This window comes from Lipophrys pholis (genome assembly GCF_963383615.2).
Source record: "Lipophrys pholis genome assembly, chromosome: 9".
NCBI classification, from domain to species: Eukaryota; Metazoa; Chordata; class Actinopteri; order Blenniiformes; family Blenniidae; genus Lipophrys; species Lipophrys pholis.
In genome coordinates, this window is record NC_137639.1 from 18,668,720 (window position 1) to 18,685,096 (window position 16,377).

Genomic DNA, 16,377 nt, shown 5'->3' on the forward strand with positions numbered 1-16,377 from the left:
ATCCTTTTTTTATACTGTATATCCACAGTTCCAGTTATAATCTGGGTTATTGTGGGTCAGAAACCAAACATTTAATCATCCATTAGATATTATTTTATATCACTGTGACTTTCGTTCCCTCAAACTCAGAAAAGGCCCTCTTATAATAATTGTATCTTATGCAACAAAACAGAGCATTTATTTTTCAAAAGGAGAGTTTACATGAGTGGCAGGTTGCTGAACACAACGAGACCCGTGTTTTCACCACCTGTCTTCTTTGGAGCCCCTTCAGATTGAAAGGCTGCAGACACTCTCTGTTTCGCCAAGACTGACTTGACTAATCTGCTCTAGATGCCAGAAAAAGTGTTACTATTGTTCATTTTGACATGTGCAAAATAATGTTTTTGGCAAACACAAAACCTCCCCGGGGGGGCTTGGAAATAAGAACTGGAATCACTGATGTAGCATTTAGATTTAATTGAAACTTGTAGGGTCAAAATAAACAAATAAGCCTCATGAAGAAAACAGTGGCTCCATATTTCAAGAGACAAACCTGCAACCAGACTTTCTCCACGTGCTCCTTCTCTTTGTGGCGGATCACTGAGGTGGGGTCCAACGTCGTCTGCGGCACGTGGAGGAAAACGCGAGACACACATCCGATTTAAATCATTCATGACAGGCGTACATTTTAGATATTGAAGCCACTTTGCCTCGTGGTTTGGTTTGTATCACGTGCACAGGTGTTATGGATGCTCCGCCTCCACGTGAAGGTGCGCTTGTTATGTCCCACCGGCACAGCCGATTCAGCCATTTGAAAATATGATGCGGAATTCAACGAACGCGTAATGTGGCGGGCAAAATGCAGCTCCTTTTCTTCTTTTTCTGCTAGTTGTTAAACATATGTAATGCTGTGAGACAGGAAGTACTTGTTTAATATGGAAACAATCGACTTGTTTATTTGAAATGTAAACAATCGCAACAAAAAGCCTGTCATGAATGGCTTATTCAGTTTATTTAGGTTTGACATTTCATTTGATTCTCCTTTTCAATCAACATTTTCTTTAGCGGACTGAAACATGGTGTGGTGATTTGCACCGTCTTCCTCTCATTTAGGATCCGTGGACCTGACAAGGGGATCCTCGCAGGTCTGGCTCAGGGATCTTTCTGTGTGAAGCTTGCATGTTCTTCCATGGTTGCAAAATTCCGCACAATCAGCACAAGTTGGGGTGTATTCTGTCCACGTTCCTCGTTATTACAGGTTTATGAAATGACTCAACTGTGTTCAAAACTCTGATGTGGTCTATTTTTCTTTCTTTTTTTAATTTATGTTCTTGTGAACAGTTTTCATTCGCCATCTATTAGTGAAACACAACCTTTAGCATGTCATGGTTCAAAAGCACCATTTTAATATGATGATTTCTCTTGAACTAAACAGAAAGTAAGCAGTTTTTAGTTTATTCCTGGAATCTTTGACAATGTTCAAAATAAAAACAGAATGAAATGTACGTATTTGGTATGGAGGGAAAAAAAACCACCATATTTGTTTCAGTGCTTCTCCAGTTTGTTTATTTATGTATATTTTGTATAGGAAAAAAGAAAAACAAACCAACCATCAAATTATGTTTTTCTGATTATCAGGACATCCTTCCCTCTCAGCTATGTCTAACTCATCCCGACTTGTGAAAACATGAACTGTGTTTCAGTTACTACATAAGTATTCTCAATAAAACAATATTTATTTTAGACTTTGGCAAAACTACCCTTTTTTCACCATTCTTTAAAAATACATCTCGCACATAACTCCATTGCCCAGAGGAACAGTCGGTTTGTTGTATATTTGTCTGACATTACAAAGACAAACAGCAGTAATTTTCAGTCTTAATCCTTTAATTCAGTCATTTCCTCTGGTGGAATCATCCCTGAAAACACAGACATGGATTTAATGTTCTCATAAATTAAAGACAGTTGATTATTTTACCATTCGGCTGAATGTCTTGTGTATCTGAACCTCCACATTAACTGATATGTGTTTGTTTACACTATGTAATTTCCTTTCCTTATTGTATTTTCTCAAATGAGAAACTGCTTGAAGTTTCCTGCCTTAAACTCACAAGCCTCCCGGAAAACTATTCCCATTGCAAACAAATAATCCTCATTGCAACAAACAATTAAAAGAGTGTGAATAATACTTTCATTTTACACAAACTTAGTTGTTCCTATCATTAAGCACCATGACCGATTATATCATGTCCAATAGTTTAAACATTCATACCGCTTTTTGCTTTTCTCTCCCTCAGTCGTAAGATAGCATTGCTACAAAAGAAGTGCAATATCTCAGAGTTCAGCTCTGTCGGAGCCAAGTGCATCACATGTGGCACCGCCAACGTTTCTCTGTTCCACCATGTCAGTTTGGATCCAACACAGGCTCACCAGGCCCACCCGAAGGTCTGTGGTTCTCCTTCACAACGTTTCCCTTCTCCGCCTCGTGTGTCTTAGTAGTAGTGCACTCTCCCAATAGTCCCCGTTCCCGACCCCAGGATGTCGGGCTGGCCGTTCCTCCAGATCTCGCGGATGATGCGTTCCCTCTCCTCCAGCCGCTGCGCTCGCTCAAGCTCCTCGGCGGAGGTGAACACGTTCACGCTCAGCGTCCCGTCCGATTGGCCGACGTGGTTACCGACCGGGATCTCGGTGCTGGGCAGGAGGACGGGCACCTCTGTGTTCTCCACTTCTTCATCCTCGTCGTCATCACTGTCCTCATCTTCCTCGCTGATGTCCTTTAGCTTCTTTTTCTCAGGCGTGGAGGGGGCGATGGTGGTCCGCGGCTTACAGGAGATGCGGATGACCAGGAGGCAGAGTGTCAGCACCAGTCCAAAACACACTCCCAGCACAAAGTAAAGGCCAAAGCTCTCTGGGTTTGCTGGGGAAACGACACGAAGGAATAAATTCACATGCCACATAGTTTTGCTTGTTTCACAACGTGCTGGTGCTGCGGGGTGACTCACCTTTGATGTGTGCATATGCTGCTATGCTGTTGCTCAGGAGGTCCATTTCTTTCTTCTTCACATCCATGGCGACTTAACTTTTTCTCCCACCTGCGGCAAACATGTATCAGACTTTATGAAATGGGAGTTTCTTGAAATGTGATAAAAGCAATCGCGCAATCAATTCTCCTCCAGTTGCTGAAACTCTTCAAGATATTTCCTAAACTTTGTTCCAGTGCGACTTTCTCCACGACGCCATTGTTGTCAGACCCACTGACCACAGCACTTCTTCATGTGCCTCCGGGTGGGTGGGATATGGCCTTCGAGACTCCAACAATAGCTCCTCTGTGTCGTTCCTAAGCACTGGCTTCAGCTGGGATCATCATAATGCATTTGGCACATGGCACTTTGCCTGTGCCGATCTCCCTGGGCCATGACAGCTCCGTGTAGACGAGGTCAAGGGTCGATTTTACAAGTAGCCACAAAAGACTTCTTCCACACCCCCGCATTGATATGTGAGCCCCAGAAGAAAAGGCGAGTGCGCGGTTGACTCATTTGTATTATCTGAAGATTGTGTCCCTGACATTTAAACTGTCTTCCCCCCTGACATCCTGTCAGTCTGATCCTATTGTATTTGTATCTATTCTTCTGTGCAGTCATGACTCACGATATTGGCAAAGATGTCTCTCTTAGAGTGAATGTAGTGAAGCCATGCGCCAGATGAGACATGGGAACATTTCATGTTCCTTCTCCTTGCTCTGGCTTTTGTGGGAATATTTTCTGGGAGCAAGTCCCCAATGTAACGTTCGTACAACTTCCTCATTGTGGCTTTTTTCTTTGGTAAGGACGAGGCTGTTTCTCATCCGAAGGAGAGCGTTTATTGGATTTGCCTGTATGGAACGCCATGCAAGGGTCATGCTGTGCTGCTGGGTTTTCTGTAATTCTTTTATTACCTTCCCCTCCTTTTCTCCTTTACCCTGCACACTTTTTCTGTTTAGTCTGGCTTTTATCCACTGCTGAGAATTTTTTTGTCAACAATTTCCACCTTCCTGTCATGGTGATGCTGTGGTGTAGCACCATACAGCACATATAAGTGTTGCTCAGATGCACACAGGGACGTTCAAAATAAAAGCTTTTTTATGCTTCCAGGACTATCGTGCCTGGGAACTAAAACCTTCTGCTCCTGTCATAGGACACGGGTCTGAAGTCTTTATGAACAAAACAACCATTTTTGCCAATTTTCACCAACCAAAATAGTTTCATTCAAGTAGTTCAGCAGTGTTTACAGATTTTTGCTGTTTTCACGGCTGTTTCCAATCCAATCATTTTCCAATGTTTTTCTTTCTTTTTTTTGGCCATTTTCAGCCATTTAAGCACTCTTACCCCACCCCCACCACCATTTTAACAGTTTGACCTTTTTAAAGCTGGTTTCAGTCATTCACTTAGTTGTTGTTTCAGCTATTTTTCCCAAGAATCAGTTTGAGAGTGCCTCTGAAATGCTAAGTTAAATTAGGAAGAAAAGAAATCTAATAGAAGTATGTCCAGGCATATTCTCATCTGTCCAAGCAGAAAGCATCGTGCGAGTGACTCACGTCATTCACACTTGGTCATGTGTCTTGAAAGACATTTCACACCTTTATCGGGTCACGATGATACCTTGACTCGGGCAACGAGTCAACTAGATACAGATATTAATGTAAGTATTGTTCGGTGAAGCTCCAGGGAGCCACTACGGAGGGGCAAAAGAGCAACATGTGGATGAAGAGTTGCAGACCCTTGTGATAGGACAGTGAACTCAGAAGCCGGTCCACTCTGAGCACTGTGTGGATTTGTCTCTAAATCAAACCACATGATAAAGTGCCCACACACAGATCATACAGATGTGCTAAAATTGCACAAACCACATGTTTGCATTTACATTCACCACTGAATCACACTCACTGATAAACTCGGTGCTTGATGTTTATCATGAAGTGGATACTTCAATGATTCATGGAGCAAATAAGCACAAAAGTTTATTTGTTGGTGCAGCTTTTAGTCCAATCCAAGCATAACACCACACATGTGTAAGCCATATGCATAATGCAGCCCGCTAGTGAACTTTAAAACACAGTAAACATTCCCCTTTAAAAGCAGATGTGAACAGAAAGCAGAAGACAGTCAGAACTTACCACAGTATGAAGCTGTCCTGCCAATCTTCAGTCCCAGCGCATATCACAAACTTTATAATCGGATGCAAAATCCTCGAACTCCTCTCTCTCGGTTTCTCTCTTGCAATTGGATCCAGGCCTGTGATCTTTGGTCCTCAGTTTAACAGTTCATTTGGCCACCCTTAGACAAGAGCAAACACACACACACACACACGCACACACGCACACACGTCAAGCTACATTAAAGCCAAACTCACTGAGGCGTCTGCAATGCAAACAGCGACAAGCCCACTGCAGGATACACGGTTCAGCAGGAGACTAGAGGCAGGCTTTTCGGTTTTTAGCGGTTCACTGGTACCCACGTTGGGTAAAATGCACAGAGTTTGCAAAAGCACAAGAATGCCTACACTGTGCATCACAGTGTAAAGAGGCAATGCAAGCAATTCTTTCAGAGAAAACCTTCTTTTGTAGGAGTGGCAAATGCGCATATTGATTCTTTCATATTCACTTGGTGAGATCTGTGCATGTGGGAACTAATATTGAAGAAATAAAATAACATTTTACACATTTAAACCCAGATGGAGGATTATCCCAGCAAAAACAGGCTGACTGTTGATGTTACATTGTGACTCCAATGTTTCCTTCATGTCATGAAACAGTCAACAAAGCAGTGAGATTTGTTCTGTCATCAATTTAGCTTTCATTGTAGCTCAACCCAATATGCAAATACACATGGGATCAGGTTTTTTTTGGAAGGGGAAGAAATTTCATCTTCAAAACACACTGGACCCGACAGATAAACTACTGACAGTAAATAGCCAAACCTCTGCGGATCCTTTGAGAAAGGGGGAAGAACATTCACAGCATATAAACAGGGTGCAAATTGCAGGATGAGAAGGAGGGATCTGCTCCCCCTCTGAAGATATTCCCTTTTCTGCTTTATTACTTTTATCACAGAGGATGAAGTCTATCCGCCTCACACAGTTATTGAAGGTACTTCACCAGCAGAGTGAAATGAGGACAATGGTATTATAAAATATAAGTACTACAGATCTGCCAACTCTCGCACATCGGGTGATAGTAATGCGATTCAACCCAAGATCATATCATTTAATTTGAAGTTGCAAATTGTGGTGTATGTCAGACTTTCTAAGGAGTTTCATATTGAAAGAGATTGTTGGTAACAGCTGTTGGGATCCATATGAAAATCTAATACACTTAATGGAGGAGTAGCTTGAAGCTTTTATTTGAAAGTGAAATTCAGGTCGCCTGCAACCTGTTACACATATGGTTGTTCACCATAATTCATCATTTAGATTCTTTTGTTGTTGTTGTTGTTGTCCACGGTACAGGCGACATGAACAGTAAAGTTTCTGTCAGTGTTTGGGCCCTTTACTTTCAACGACTCATAACACATCAGCATCACTTCGATGCTCCACAATGTGAAAATGATGAACAGCTCAAACCACAAAAATCTCTCTAAACTGCCACCAAAGCTTCAGAAAAGCCCCTGGAAAGCTTGCTGGGGGGAGTGATTGCTTTACATGCCAGGTGGAGCGCTGTGAAATATGCTGAGCTGTGAAGTTTCCCAACTTGTTGCCCTGTTTAGGAAAAGCTCCTCTGCCAGCTGCAGTTGGTTTAGCTGAGCTCCCATGCTTTCCAGGGCAGATTTTGATCTTGCTGACTCTTGGCAGATCCCATGTATCCATAGAGGGCCCGAATGAGACGGCACTCGGAGGACTAAGTTGACAGAGTGGTCACATGCTTTCCAAGGCCACCCCTGCAGGTCCCCATGGGGGGGGGGGGGGGGGGGGGGACGATGAACCTTTTGTTTCTGCCCAACTCAGCGGGGATGAACTTATGTGCTTCGACACATTTCTTTGGGAAGAAGTAAAATAATGAACGAGCTCATCTCCTGTCTCCTGCAGAGTGTAATCTTTTTCCACGGATGGCGTCTGTTTGTCATTATCTAAGCTGAGCTGAAGAACATTGACATATTTTGCTTTTGTCTCGGGGGTAATAAAGCGAGCGGCTCGAATGACTTCAGTCACTCCTCAAGCCAAGGTCAAAGCTAATGACCGGACACCTACGCTATAGTAACCAGGATCTGCTCACACTGGAATGCAGTGAACCTGAGCTTCAGGACCTGGGCGTCTGTTAATGACAACTGGAGGCCTGTTTAAAGTCTACCTAAACACTAATTATCCTGCCCTGTTGTTTTCTTGTGTTTTTGTTTTACCCAAAGGAGGAAATTATTAGCAGACCCTCACTTCCCTGGCTACTATCCCACGACTTATCCCTCAGCCATTTTCTCCAAGTGGCCAAATTTTTCTTGATGCTTGACGCCACCCTGGAGCATTGGAAGTGAGGTTTTCATTATAACAAATAGCGATGCATTCGTGGAGGTGCGGTAGGAGCAGTTTGTTGTGTCATGCTTTACCCAAACAAAGAAGTGCTTTAGTACCTGTGTGGTAAAATTCTAAATGAAAACAATAATCCCGAGATTATGGCTCCTGACACAACCACATATTACCCCACAGTTATTAAAGAAAGCAGCAACACATCAAAGTCACGTCGCTGTACATGTGACGAACAAAACCATCGTCTTGATCACACTCCACCTGTGGGAGTAATCATGTCTGTAGGAAAGCTGTGGAAAAAAAAAAAAAGATTGTTTTTCTGTAGCAAACTATATTTTCAGAAAAATTGCAGAAACAAAATGACTCATTGAGGTCATTATTGTCTCTGTTCTTTTCATAAAACAACAGCAACACATCATTCACAGCAACCGATCGTGTATCTTGACAGAAAAGCATGAAGTGAGAAGATTTAGTCTGAACGTGCTGCAGCCTGAGCCTTTGTGCCACACCCAAGCTCCTGTTTGGTCCTATTTTTTGACTAGCTTATCATTTGCTTTTTCCTGGTTTCATATCCTCACGTCAAACCTTCAGGCCTTCCCTTCCTGAGTGCTTTGCAAGCTGTTGGAAAACAGTCACCTGGAATTAAACCTGTATGGGATGCTGAGGAAATACTCTCAGAATTAAAATTTCAAATCTCGAACATTTGTTTTCACTTTTGTAACTCAAACAAGTTTGAAAAATGGCTATTTAGTGTTAAACTGACCAGAATTACACATTACATTTGGGCAAAAATCACTATTTAGACCTGATCTTGTGTGATACTAGTGGGAGAGGTTTTATGGTCAAAAATGAAAAGAAAAAGAAAACACAATTTGATTATATCATCAAAAAATGTATTCAATGTTTTTAAACAATATATGTGGAAACCGGTTCAGCATTTAGCAGAGATGCTGCTGTTATTTTGATGGAAGGCGTCAACTCAGCTGACTCCCCATGACCTTTTTTGGCAAACTTTGCTGTATGATATTTTCGGCATTGCACTCCCTCTTTATTGTTCTGTTTGTTTGTTTTTTTTGTTATGTACGGTTGCTCTTGTTTTTCCCCACAGATTTTTGCCATATTTGCTGTAAAACTCTGAAATATGTCAAACTGAAAGCCAAACAAAACGCTCACCATTATCATCTCAATGGAGCCTAATGCACACGACACCATCATTTGTATGTATGTTCCTGCTTGCATAATGTCGCTTATTGTGTTATTCTTAGTTGATCATCTGAAAAACACATGGAAACCATGCGTTAGTATTGCAATTTAGCATGCTTGCAGGGTCTTGGTCGACCAGGCACACAGATACATGCAAAAATAAAGAAGCTACAAATTATGGTCACTTGCCAGTTAAAGGGCTAAAAGAACCAACCGAGTCTACTGGATGAAACAAGTTCTCACTTTCGATCTATTTTTAATGAGTTTGAGCAAACGGTCACATAAACACAGTCTGCCGTGGTTCTATGGTTTCAGAAGAGGATAAGCGCTATTTTTGGTCTTGCATTGTTTCCTGTTTGGATGGATGGGCCCATTCCAAGAAACTATCCAAAGCTATCATCTTGTGTGATAGTTTTGTTGTTTGGAGACAACCACAAATGCTCTTCCTTCCCACAAAGGCGGTCCCTTCCCTCGTGATCAACATCCAGGTCAAATCCTTCCTGCAGCATCACTGCCATTGTCTAAGGTAAGTGTGTTAAGACAGAGTGAAATGACTGAGCGGTGGACTGTACATGGACGTCAGCCGGGTGATTTATCGGCAGCCGTCTCACAGGAGCAGACCTCCAGAGCTAAAGTTTGTCACATAGTAGAAAAACTCTTCCCCAGATACTTCACCAGCATTGCTTGCTTCATAAACCATCCCGACCACAATACTCGCTTTTCCACGATGAAGAAGTCGAAGTCATAACCCTTCGCTGGAATTTACCCAGGGAGTCAAGCCACATTTGATTTATACGTGCAACACGAAAAGATCATATTACAGAAGGGAGCCTGCCTGTTTTATTTCCCCGTTGTTATCACACACGTTAAACCACAGAGTGAGAGAAATATTTTTAGAACCTCAAATTTCTGCGTGGCACCAATTCCTTGCGCAACGGACTGTGTTTTCTGTGGTTTGCCTGGGACAAAGCTTTGCAGAATGAAAACAGACAGTTTTAGATTTAATGGCATGCCATACAAGTTCACACACTCTTTATCCCAATAGGACTTATGGCTATCTTACAAGTCGTTGCTGTTGATTATGTTCATTAAAAGCTGGTTGCTTTGACTCTGTGGTTGCCGCTGATAAAGAATCAGTCTGTAGTTAATGATGCAGAGGATCAAACGCCGCACACTGGGTAATTTTACCTCTATTTTCAGCTTGCAGAGCAGATTCAAAAACTCTGCAAGTTTCACTCCAATAAATATACTCCAGCATAGCTCAGTCCTCGCTTTGCCATTCTCCGACTCATGAGAGACTTCAGGGACTAACGTAATGGTAAAGAATCGGAAACTTGATCACAGAAATATCTCCTGGATGTCCTTACTAGTCGTTTATCACACGCTGGCAATCAAGCCAGAGAATATCTCTAAGTACTAAAACATGATGGCAGTCCACGTTCTCCCCCAAACAGCAGAGGTGAAGGCGATCACTTTCCATCTGATGAACACTTTCCACACGGAGATCTCTGAGTACAACATCTGTGAAAGCATTCGCGAATGTCCACAGGTGGAAGGGAATCGTTTTTAAGGATAGGATAGTCAGTTTTCAGCTCCAGGAAGATTGTAAATGAGTGGATTTCTCTAGAAAGTAGTTGTCTTTACATCAAGAGCTTAGATTTCAAGCTGCTGTTATTTCTGCATCCTGCTTAGCATTGCCTGCCAACTGTGTTTATACGACGAGGGTTACTGCATTGGGAAACATCAGGCCATCCCGTCCTATTGTTTCAGCATGAGGACGCTGGAAAACAGATCATGCAGCTGATTGCTGTCAGGACGGACACCGGGCAGCGTTGTTCCTCAACTGGGGGCGGCTGCTGTTCAGTTGATAGGAGTGGATTTGTCTTTCAATGTTCTTGCGCAAAACAAAGTTGCTCCCAATGATGAGTGAATACATTGCGTGTCATCATCAAGAGTGAATAAATGCTTGCATGGATTTACCGTTCGAACACAGCTTTCTCAGAACATGTAGACCATTTAGTTGTTACGTTTTTTTTTGTCTTAGATCAGTTTGGTCCACTGTGGTTAAAATAAAACATTTTAACAAGAAGGGGAGAGTAAAATCCAAAGCAAGAGCTATAAACAAGTCAGAAAAGAGTGGAAAAACAACTTCCAGTTTGAGTTTGGCTTTTGTTGAATTTTGCACACTTATCAGGGAAATGATGATTATGCTTCAAATCTCTGATCTGACGTTGTTCCCTATCGAGATCCAAAACACAGTAGCAATCCTCCACTCTTTAACTAAACATTAAAACATATGGAGTTGCAAATCCTGTCTGTTTAAATAGTTGAGGAGAAGTGGGGTGGGGGTGAGGCACTTCCCATCCTGACCTTGGAAATAGAAGCAAATAAAAATCTGTTCTGCTTATTGATGTTTTCTGGGATCCTTCTAACACTCTCTGCAGGTGAAAATGAAAAATTTGAACCACAGTTGGCCTTGTCTGAACTGCAGTCTGCTGCCGGCTTCAAAGACAAACAGTATCAGTTAATGTCGTTGTGACTTACACAACTTTTATTAAGTTTCCTTCTGAGCGATTTGAACTGAATTAATTCAGATCTAAACTTCCCCTGGCCGTGCGTCACTGAACGCTCAGCATTTTGTTTTCCATGTAATCGATTCCAACGTCTTCAATACGTCTTTGTATTTGATATGAGGCTGAAAGAGTGCTTTGTTTTATTCATGTGTTGATGTGTTTGGATTTGGGCATGCACTTTATTTGACTTAGACTCAATGAACAACAGCTTTTCTTTCAAGGACATAAACTTTTCCAAGAGTAAATACAGAATCAGTCCAGCCAGGCATCGCTGGCTTGGCAGTCTTTCAGTATAGACATAGACGCTTCAAGCAATGGTTTGGGTTATGGATTTAACACAGTCACTGTGCCAATGTGACGCCAGCTTGGCTCAGAGTTAACCATCTCTTACACCAATGAAGCCCTTTGTATCCTCACATCATAAAATGTGAACCACAGTGGCTCACTGGCTGCTCTGTGAAGAGCAAGATGTGTGAGCTATGGCAGGTAATAGGAGGGTAATAGAGATGTGGGACAGAGCTCGGGGTTAGGGCAAGTGGTTAATAGCACCCAGATGGGCTCCTGATGTGAAGCAGAGGCAGAATACTTTACTATGTAAATCAAGACGAGATATCCTGTGTCCCATCTTCATACTGATGTTATCGAGGTATCTTTGGAGAAAATCAAGCTCAAAGAAGATAGAGCTAGAGCATGTGCATTGATGAAGATAAATTTGTGCATTCATGTGGTGTGTATACTATAATGCTGAATGGTGGCCACTGGGAATTTTCTGTCTCATCTCATAATATAAAAGTCATTCATACAATCTGTCCTCAGTGATTCTTTAAAGCATAGGCAGCCTTGCAGCTTCCTTAATCTAAAGCTCCAAAAATAGACCCATGATCTCACTCTTTTCATCGATATGGGCCACCATCCAGCTGCACGCCAACACCACATACTGTCTCAATTACATGGACCCTCCAGATCACTGTATGACGCAAAACACGTGCTGGCCATCGCCATGATTGCATCCCTAGAATTTGTTCCATATTCTACCCATGAACTCAGTGCAGTTCCTTTAGATTTAGGAAGTCCAGAAGTGTTGGGACAGGACTGAGTGTCTGAGGACTTGAGTGGTGAAAGTGAGGGCTGATTGCATGGTTTGGACTATTTAAGTGTTGTACGGTCAGTGGTTGGGATGGATCTCCATGGGCAACCAGTAGCAATTAGGATAACATAAGCATCCGTCATAATAGGGCTTGACTCATTGTGGCGTCCTATATTTTCAGCAGGGATGAGCAGAGCTCAGACTGTATGAAAAGATTTCAAACATAGTCATTTAACACAACAAAAGGCTTGTAGAGCCCACGCTTTTACTGAGGATCCTATCGAGGTGTAGAGTGACACTTTCTCCAGATCTTAATGCAATGTGAGACTGTTCATTGTTCTGAATGACGTGATACACTGTGAATCAGAAATACAGGTTGAAAAAGCTAAGCACTGTCTCAGCCGCCTCTCAAGGAAGATATTGTTGCAAATATGGTTTGAAGATTTTAGGAATAAAATGTGTGTTGGTGGCTCTTAGCTTGTCTGAGGGTAACACAGAATAGAAAGAAAAGTACCATTGAAAAGAAAGAAACGTATTTGTCCTGCTGTTAGTTGTATTTGTTTTGTTTTTTTTAAATATCACAGGTGTCTTCGTACCAAACAATACAGCTCGTTTACATCTGTTGAGTATTACCTCCAGACAATGTCTAGAACAGTTGGATCAACTCTGTTTGTCTAATATCGTTTTAAACATCACATGGATGAAATACATATGGGGAAACTTTGTGCCATTCAAACAAAACAAAACAAAACGATCCATCGGCATGTATTTACATGCATTTTGATGTTTCATACACGTGCGTGTGTTTCTCAATGTGTAAATCTGACTTAAGAGTATAAGCTCCATAAACCCACTGAACTTAACACGTCAAACAACCATCGAATCTAAAACAGGGGAGTGTCTGTATCAGTGAAGCTACTATAAGCCCTGATTCCTGTAAGTCATCAGTGGTTAAACCCAGATTGTGAGTCGCCTCATCGCTCAAAACTATGTTTCTCTATATATCCTTTAGCTTGGTGACAATGAGGACAAATCTCCTGCTGTCATTTCTCATTTACAAGGGCTTGATGACAGTTTTGAAATAGGAGCATGATAATGTTAAAGGGAATCGATGCTATGCGTGATATAGGTGGACTTTTCTCGCCCCAAACAATGTCTAATGCAATCATCATAAACGTAATAGACTAACAAGTGTAACAAAAACCTAATACCAAAGATCTGGCTGCTCTATGATGGGGAAATGTTGCAATTGGCAAAACAAGGTCTTTGCCATTAGCATTGGCTTGCAGTTACAATTTGACACAGATTAGATGGGGTTTGAAAGGAGCACTCTGTTCCCAAACTAGTTCCATGTCTGGTGTTCAAAGAAATCTGCTGATGATCATCTGATGTGATATGACTTCATTTCCTACACCAGTCCATGAAACCATAACCATGGCATCGCAGCAGAAATCATCCCTTCACTGTGTATCCTGTTGGATACGTACTCATTGCAACAGAGTTTTGAATTTAGTGCAGATCACAAATGCTATAAAATGTCAGACTTTTAGGAATATAATGGAATACACATGCAATAATGCAAACAACATATTCTCAAAAGCACAGTAGGGCATGTTGTATTCTATTTAAAGTGTTGCCATTGTATTGACAAAAATAAGACTTAATAAAGTATCAGGAAAACCAAAATAAGGGTAAAGTTCTTGTTGAGGGCTGACCGAATGCAGGATATTCTCCATAACTTTGTTTCAGTAAAGATAACCTGGCAAGCCCACTCCTAATGTGATCTGCATATTCCAGCAATGCTAGGACAGAGGTGACAAGGTTTGTGCATCTGCATTAAATCTAAGCTACTGAACTGGAACTTTACTGGAACATTATTTCTAGAGGAAACTGCAGAAAAACAAGATGTATCTTCTAATCTATTATGGAATTTCCTATGACATGCACTATATACAGTATATCAACATAATTTAGGGACGTTTAAGTCAGTTTGCACAAAAAGCTCATTTAGAAGCCCAAAATAGCAGCATTTTGCAATGTTTCAAACCATGGAAAACAGTTGAAAGACACATTACACCTATTTTTTTTGCAAGGATTTGTGTTTATTTCTTCTCAATGTGTAGCAATGTGTGCATTGGACTCTTTACTGTTATCCCAGCTGCATGCAGATTGACACTTTCTGTATCACCTTGCAAACAAAGATTGGCACCACAGTAATGGAGACAAGCAATTCAAATCAGAGCCTGACCTTTCACCTCCAGGTAAATAAAGTACGTTAACAGACCATCCTTAAGACAGATAAGACAGGGTGGCTGATAAGTGAGTCAATGGGGTTTTGAAAAAAGGAAAGTCTGCCAGGAGAGGTCAAACAGAAGTCAACTCTTCCCAGTCAGCCTTGAAGGGGTTATTTAACTACCCTTCACACTCATCCTTTGGAGGATTATCTGATTGACTGGAGGAGGCACAGCTCAAGTGCTGCCTGCCCGCTCCGATAGTATAAATTAAAGGAGACTCTGGAGACCAAACCCAGCCCTGTCCAGCCTCCACCCATCACCTCCCTTCACCTCCCAACCTCACTTTCTTTCTGATAAGAGGTGCTAACCGCAAATGTCCAGCCAAGAGGGGAGAGAAGGAGAGCGACCGAACAGAGCTGAAGCATATGGTCAGCTGCTGTTGAGCCTGTAAGTTTCTATAAGCTTGTTTAAAAAAAAAAAAAAAAAAAAGGGAAAACAGAGTCATAGCAGCACGTGTGCATCTTTAGTTGATCCTTTTAAAATCCGGTGACGTCTCCCACCACTGTGGTTATCTGATACCCGGTCTTTCTGGCCTCAAATAACACAAAAAGTGACAGGATGTTTGCTTTGAGTAAAGAAGAGCATCAACACACCACAAGGTAAGAAAATAATGTGCAGCTGCATAGGAAAGCCAGTTCATCTATTATTCAAACCGAACACACATAGTTAGGATGACTACAGTCCCAGGCATTGACACCGGATCAATGTGGATGTAGAGCTCAGTTCAGGGTCAGTACTTAGTTGTTTAAGAAGTTTTCTGTCAAACTCTGTTTTGCTAAAACAGAAAATGAACACCCACTTAGCTCATAATTCAAGTAAATTAAAAACATTGGAGACCTGCAGTAATGAAAACCAGACATTGAATTTTATAGCGAATGGAAACTGTCCAAAACAAATTCATCTCTGAACAGCTTTTAGATTAGCAAAGTATTTGAGGCTGCGAGTCTGCCACAGACTCTAACAAAGTTCACCCATTGTACCAGCACAGTGGCCGTGGTTCACAGGGGTTTCTATGGAACTGCACACAAGCTTAAACAAACTGTCAAACTCACCGGTCACTGATGAGAGAAAATGTCCTTATGAGGTCGCTCAGTCCACTCAGAAAGCTTCAGGCAAACTGCAAATCTTCTTTTTCTTTCCCTCCAAATTTTTAAAAACAAACATAGTATTACAAGCAGCACTGACTGTCTCACTGTTGCAGCTGTGGTCAAGTCCTCAAGAGCGTGTGTGTCTGCCCGAGCGTGTTTGTGTGTGTGTGTGTGTGTGTGTGTGTGTGTGTGTGTGTGTGTGTGTGTGTGTGTGTGTGTGTGTGTGTGTGTGTGTGTGTGTGTGTGTGTGTGTGTGTGTCTGTACAGAGTCTGGGGAAGAGGTGGTAACTTCCTCTCAAAGTTGGAGACGGAGTGAGTAACAGAGTTTTCTCTCTCCCTGGTCCAATACACGAGAAGCAGGAAAAGCTGTCATACTATCCCCCTTTCAGATGGAAAAAAAAAAGGAACAGCCTAAAAAGGGCAAGCACGAGGAAGAGGGGAGGGAGGAAAACTGTGGAGCGTGTGTGTGTGTGTGTGTGTGTGTGTGTGTGTGTGTGTGTGTGTGTGTGTGTGTGTGTGTTGTGGTGTGGGGGGGGGGCTTTCCCTCCCTTGTTGAGGAAAATGCAAAATAGCAACTCCAAGCAAATTAGTGAGGCTGTTTTCCTCGGCACAATCCAGTGTGACATGGGAAAAAAACAAGAACAAAGATGTCACTATTCGTT

General features: G+C 42.0%; 1 protein-coding gene across 2 annotated transcripts; it reads right to left on the reverse strand.

Annotated features, from left to right (window-relative positions):
- Positions 1 to 914: 914 nt before the first annotated feature.
- eva1ba (eva-1 homolog Ba (C. elegans)) lies at positions 915 to 16,064 on the reverse strand. 2 transcript variants are annotated; one of them, XR_013935620.1, is made up of 5 exons: positions 15,680 to 16,029; positions 5,132 to 5,291; positions 2,982 to 3,071; positions 2,252 to 2,896; positions 1,853 to 1,898 (listed from the first exon to the last, which is right to left on the reverse strand). XR_013935620.1 is itself a non-coding variant. In XM_080471531.1 (4 exons), the coding sequence occupies exons 3-4, from the start codon at positions 3,046 to 3,048 to the stop codon at positions 2,472 to 2,474; spliced, it is 492 nt and encodes a 163-aa protein (XP_080327657.1). In that variant the 5' UTR covers positions 3,049 to 3,071; positions 5,132 to 5,291; positions 15,680 to 16,064; the 3' UTR covers positions 915 to 2,471. The 2 variants fall into 2 exon arrangements, 1 of the variants encoding a protein (XP_080327657.1); XM_080471531.1 differs by having other exon boundaries at positions 915 to 2,896; positions 15,680 to 16,064.
- Positions 16,065 to 16,377: the final 313 nt, after the last annotated feature.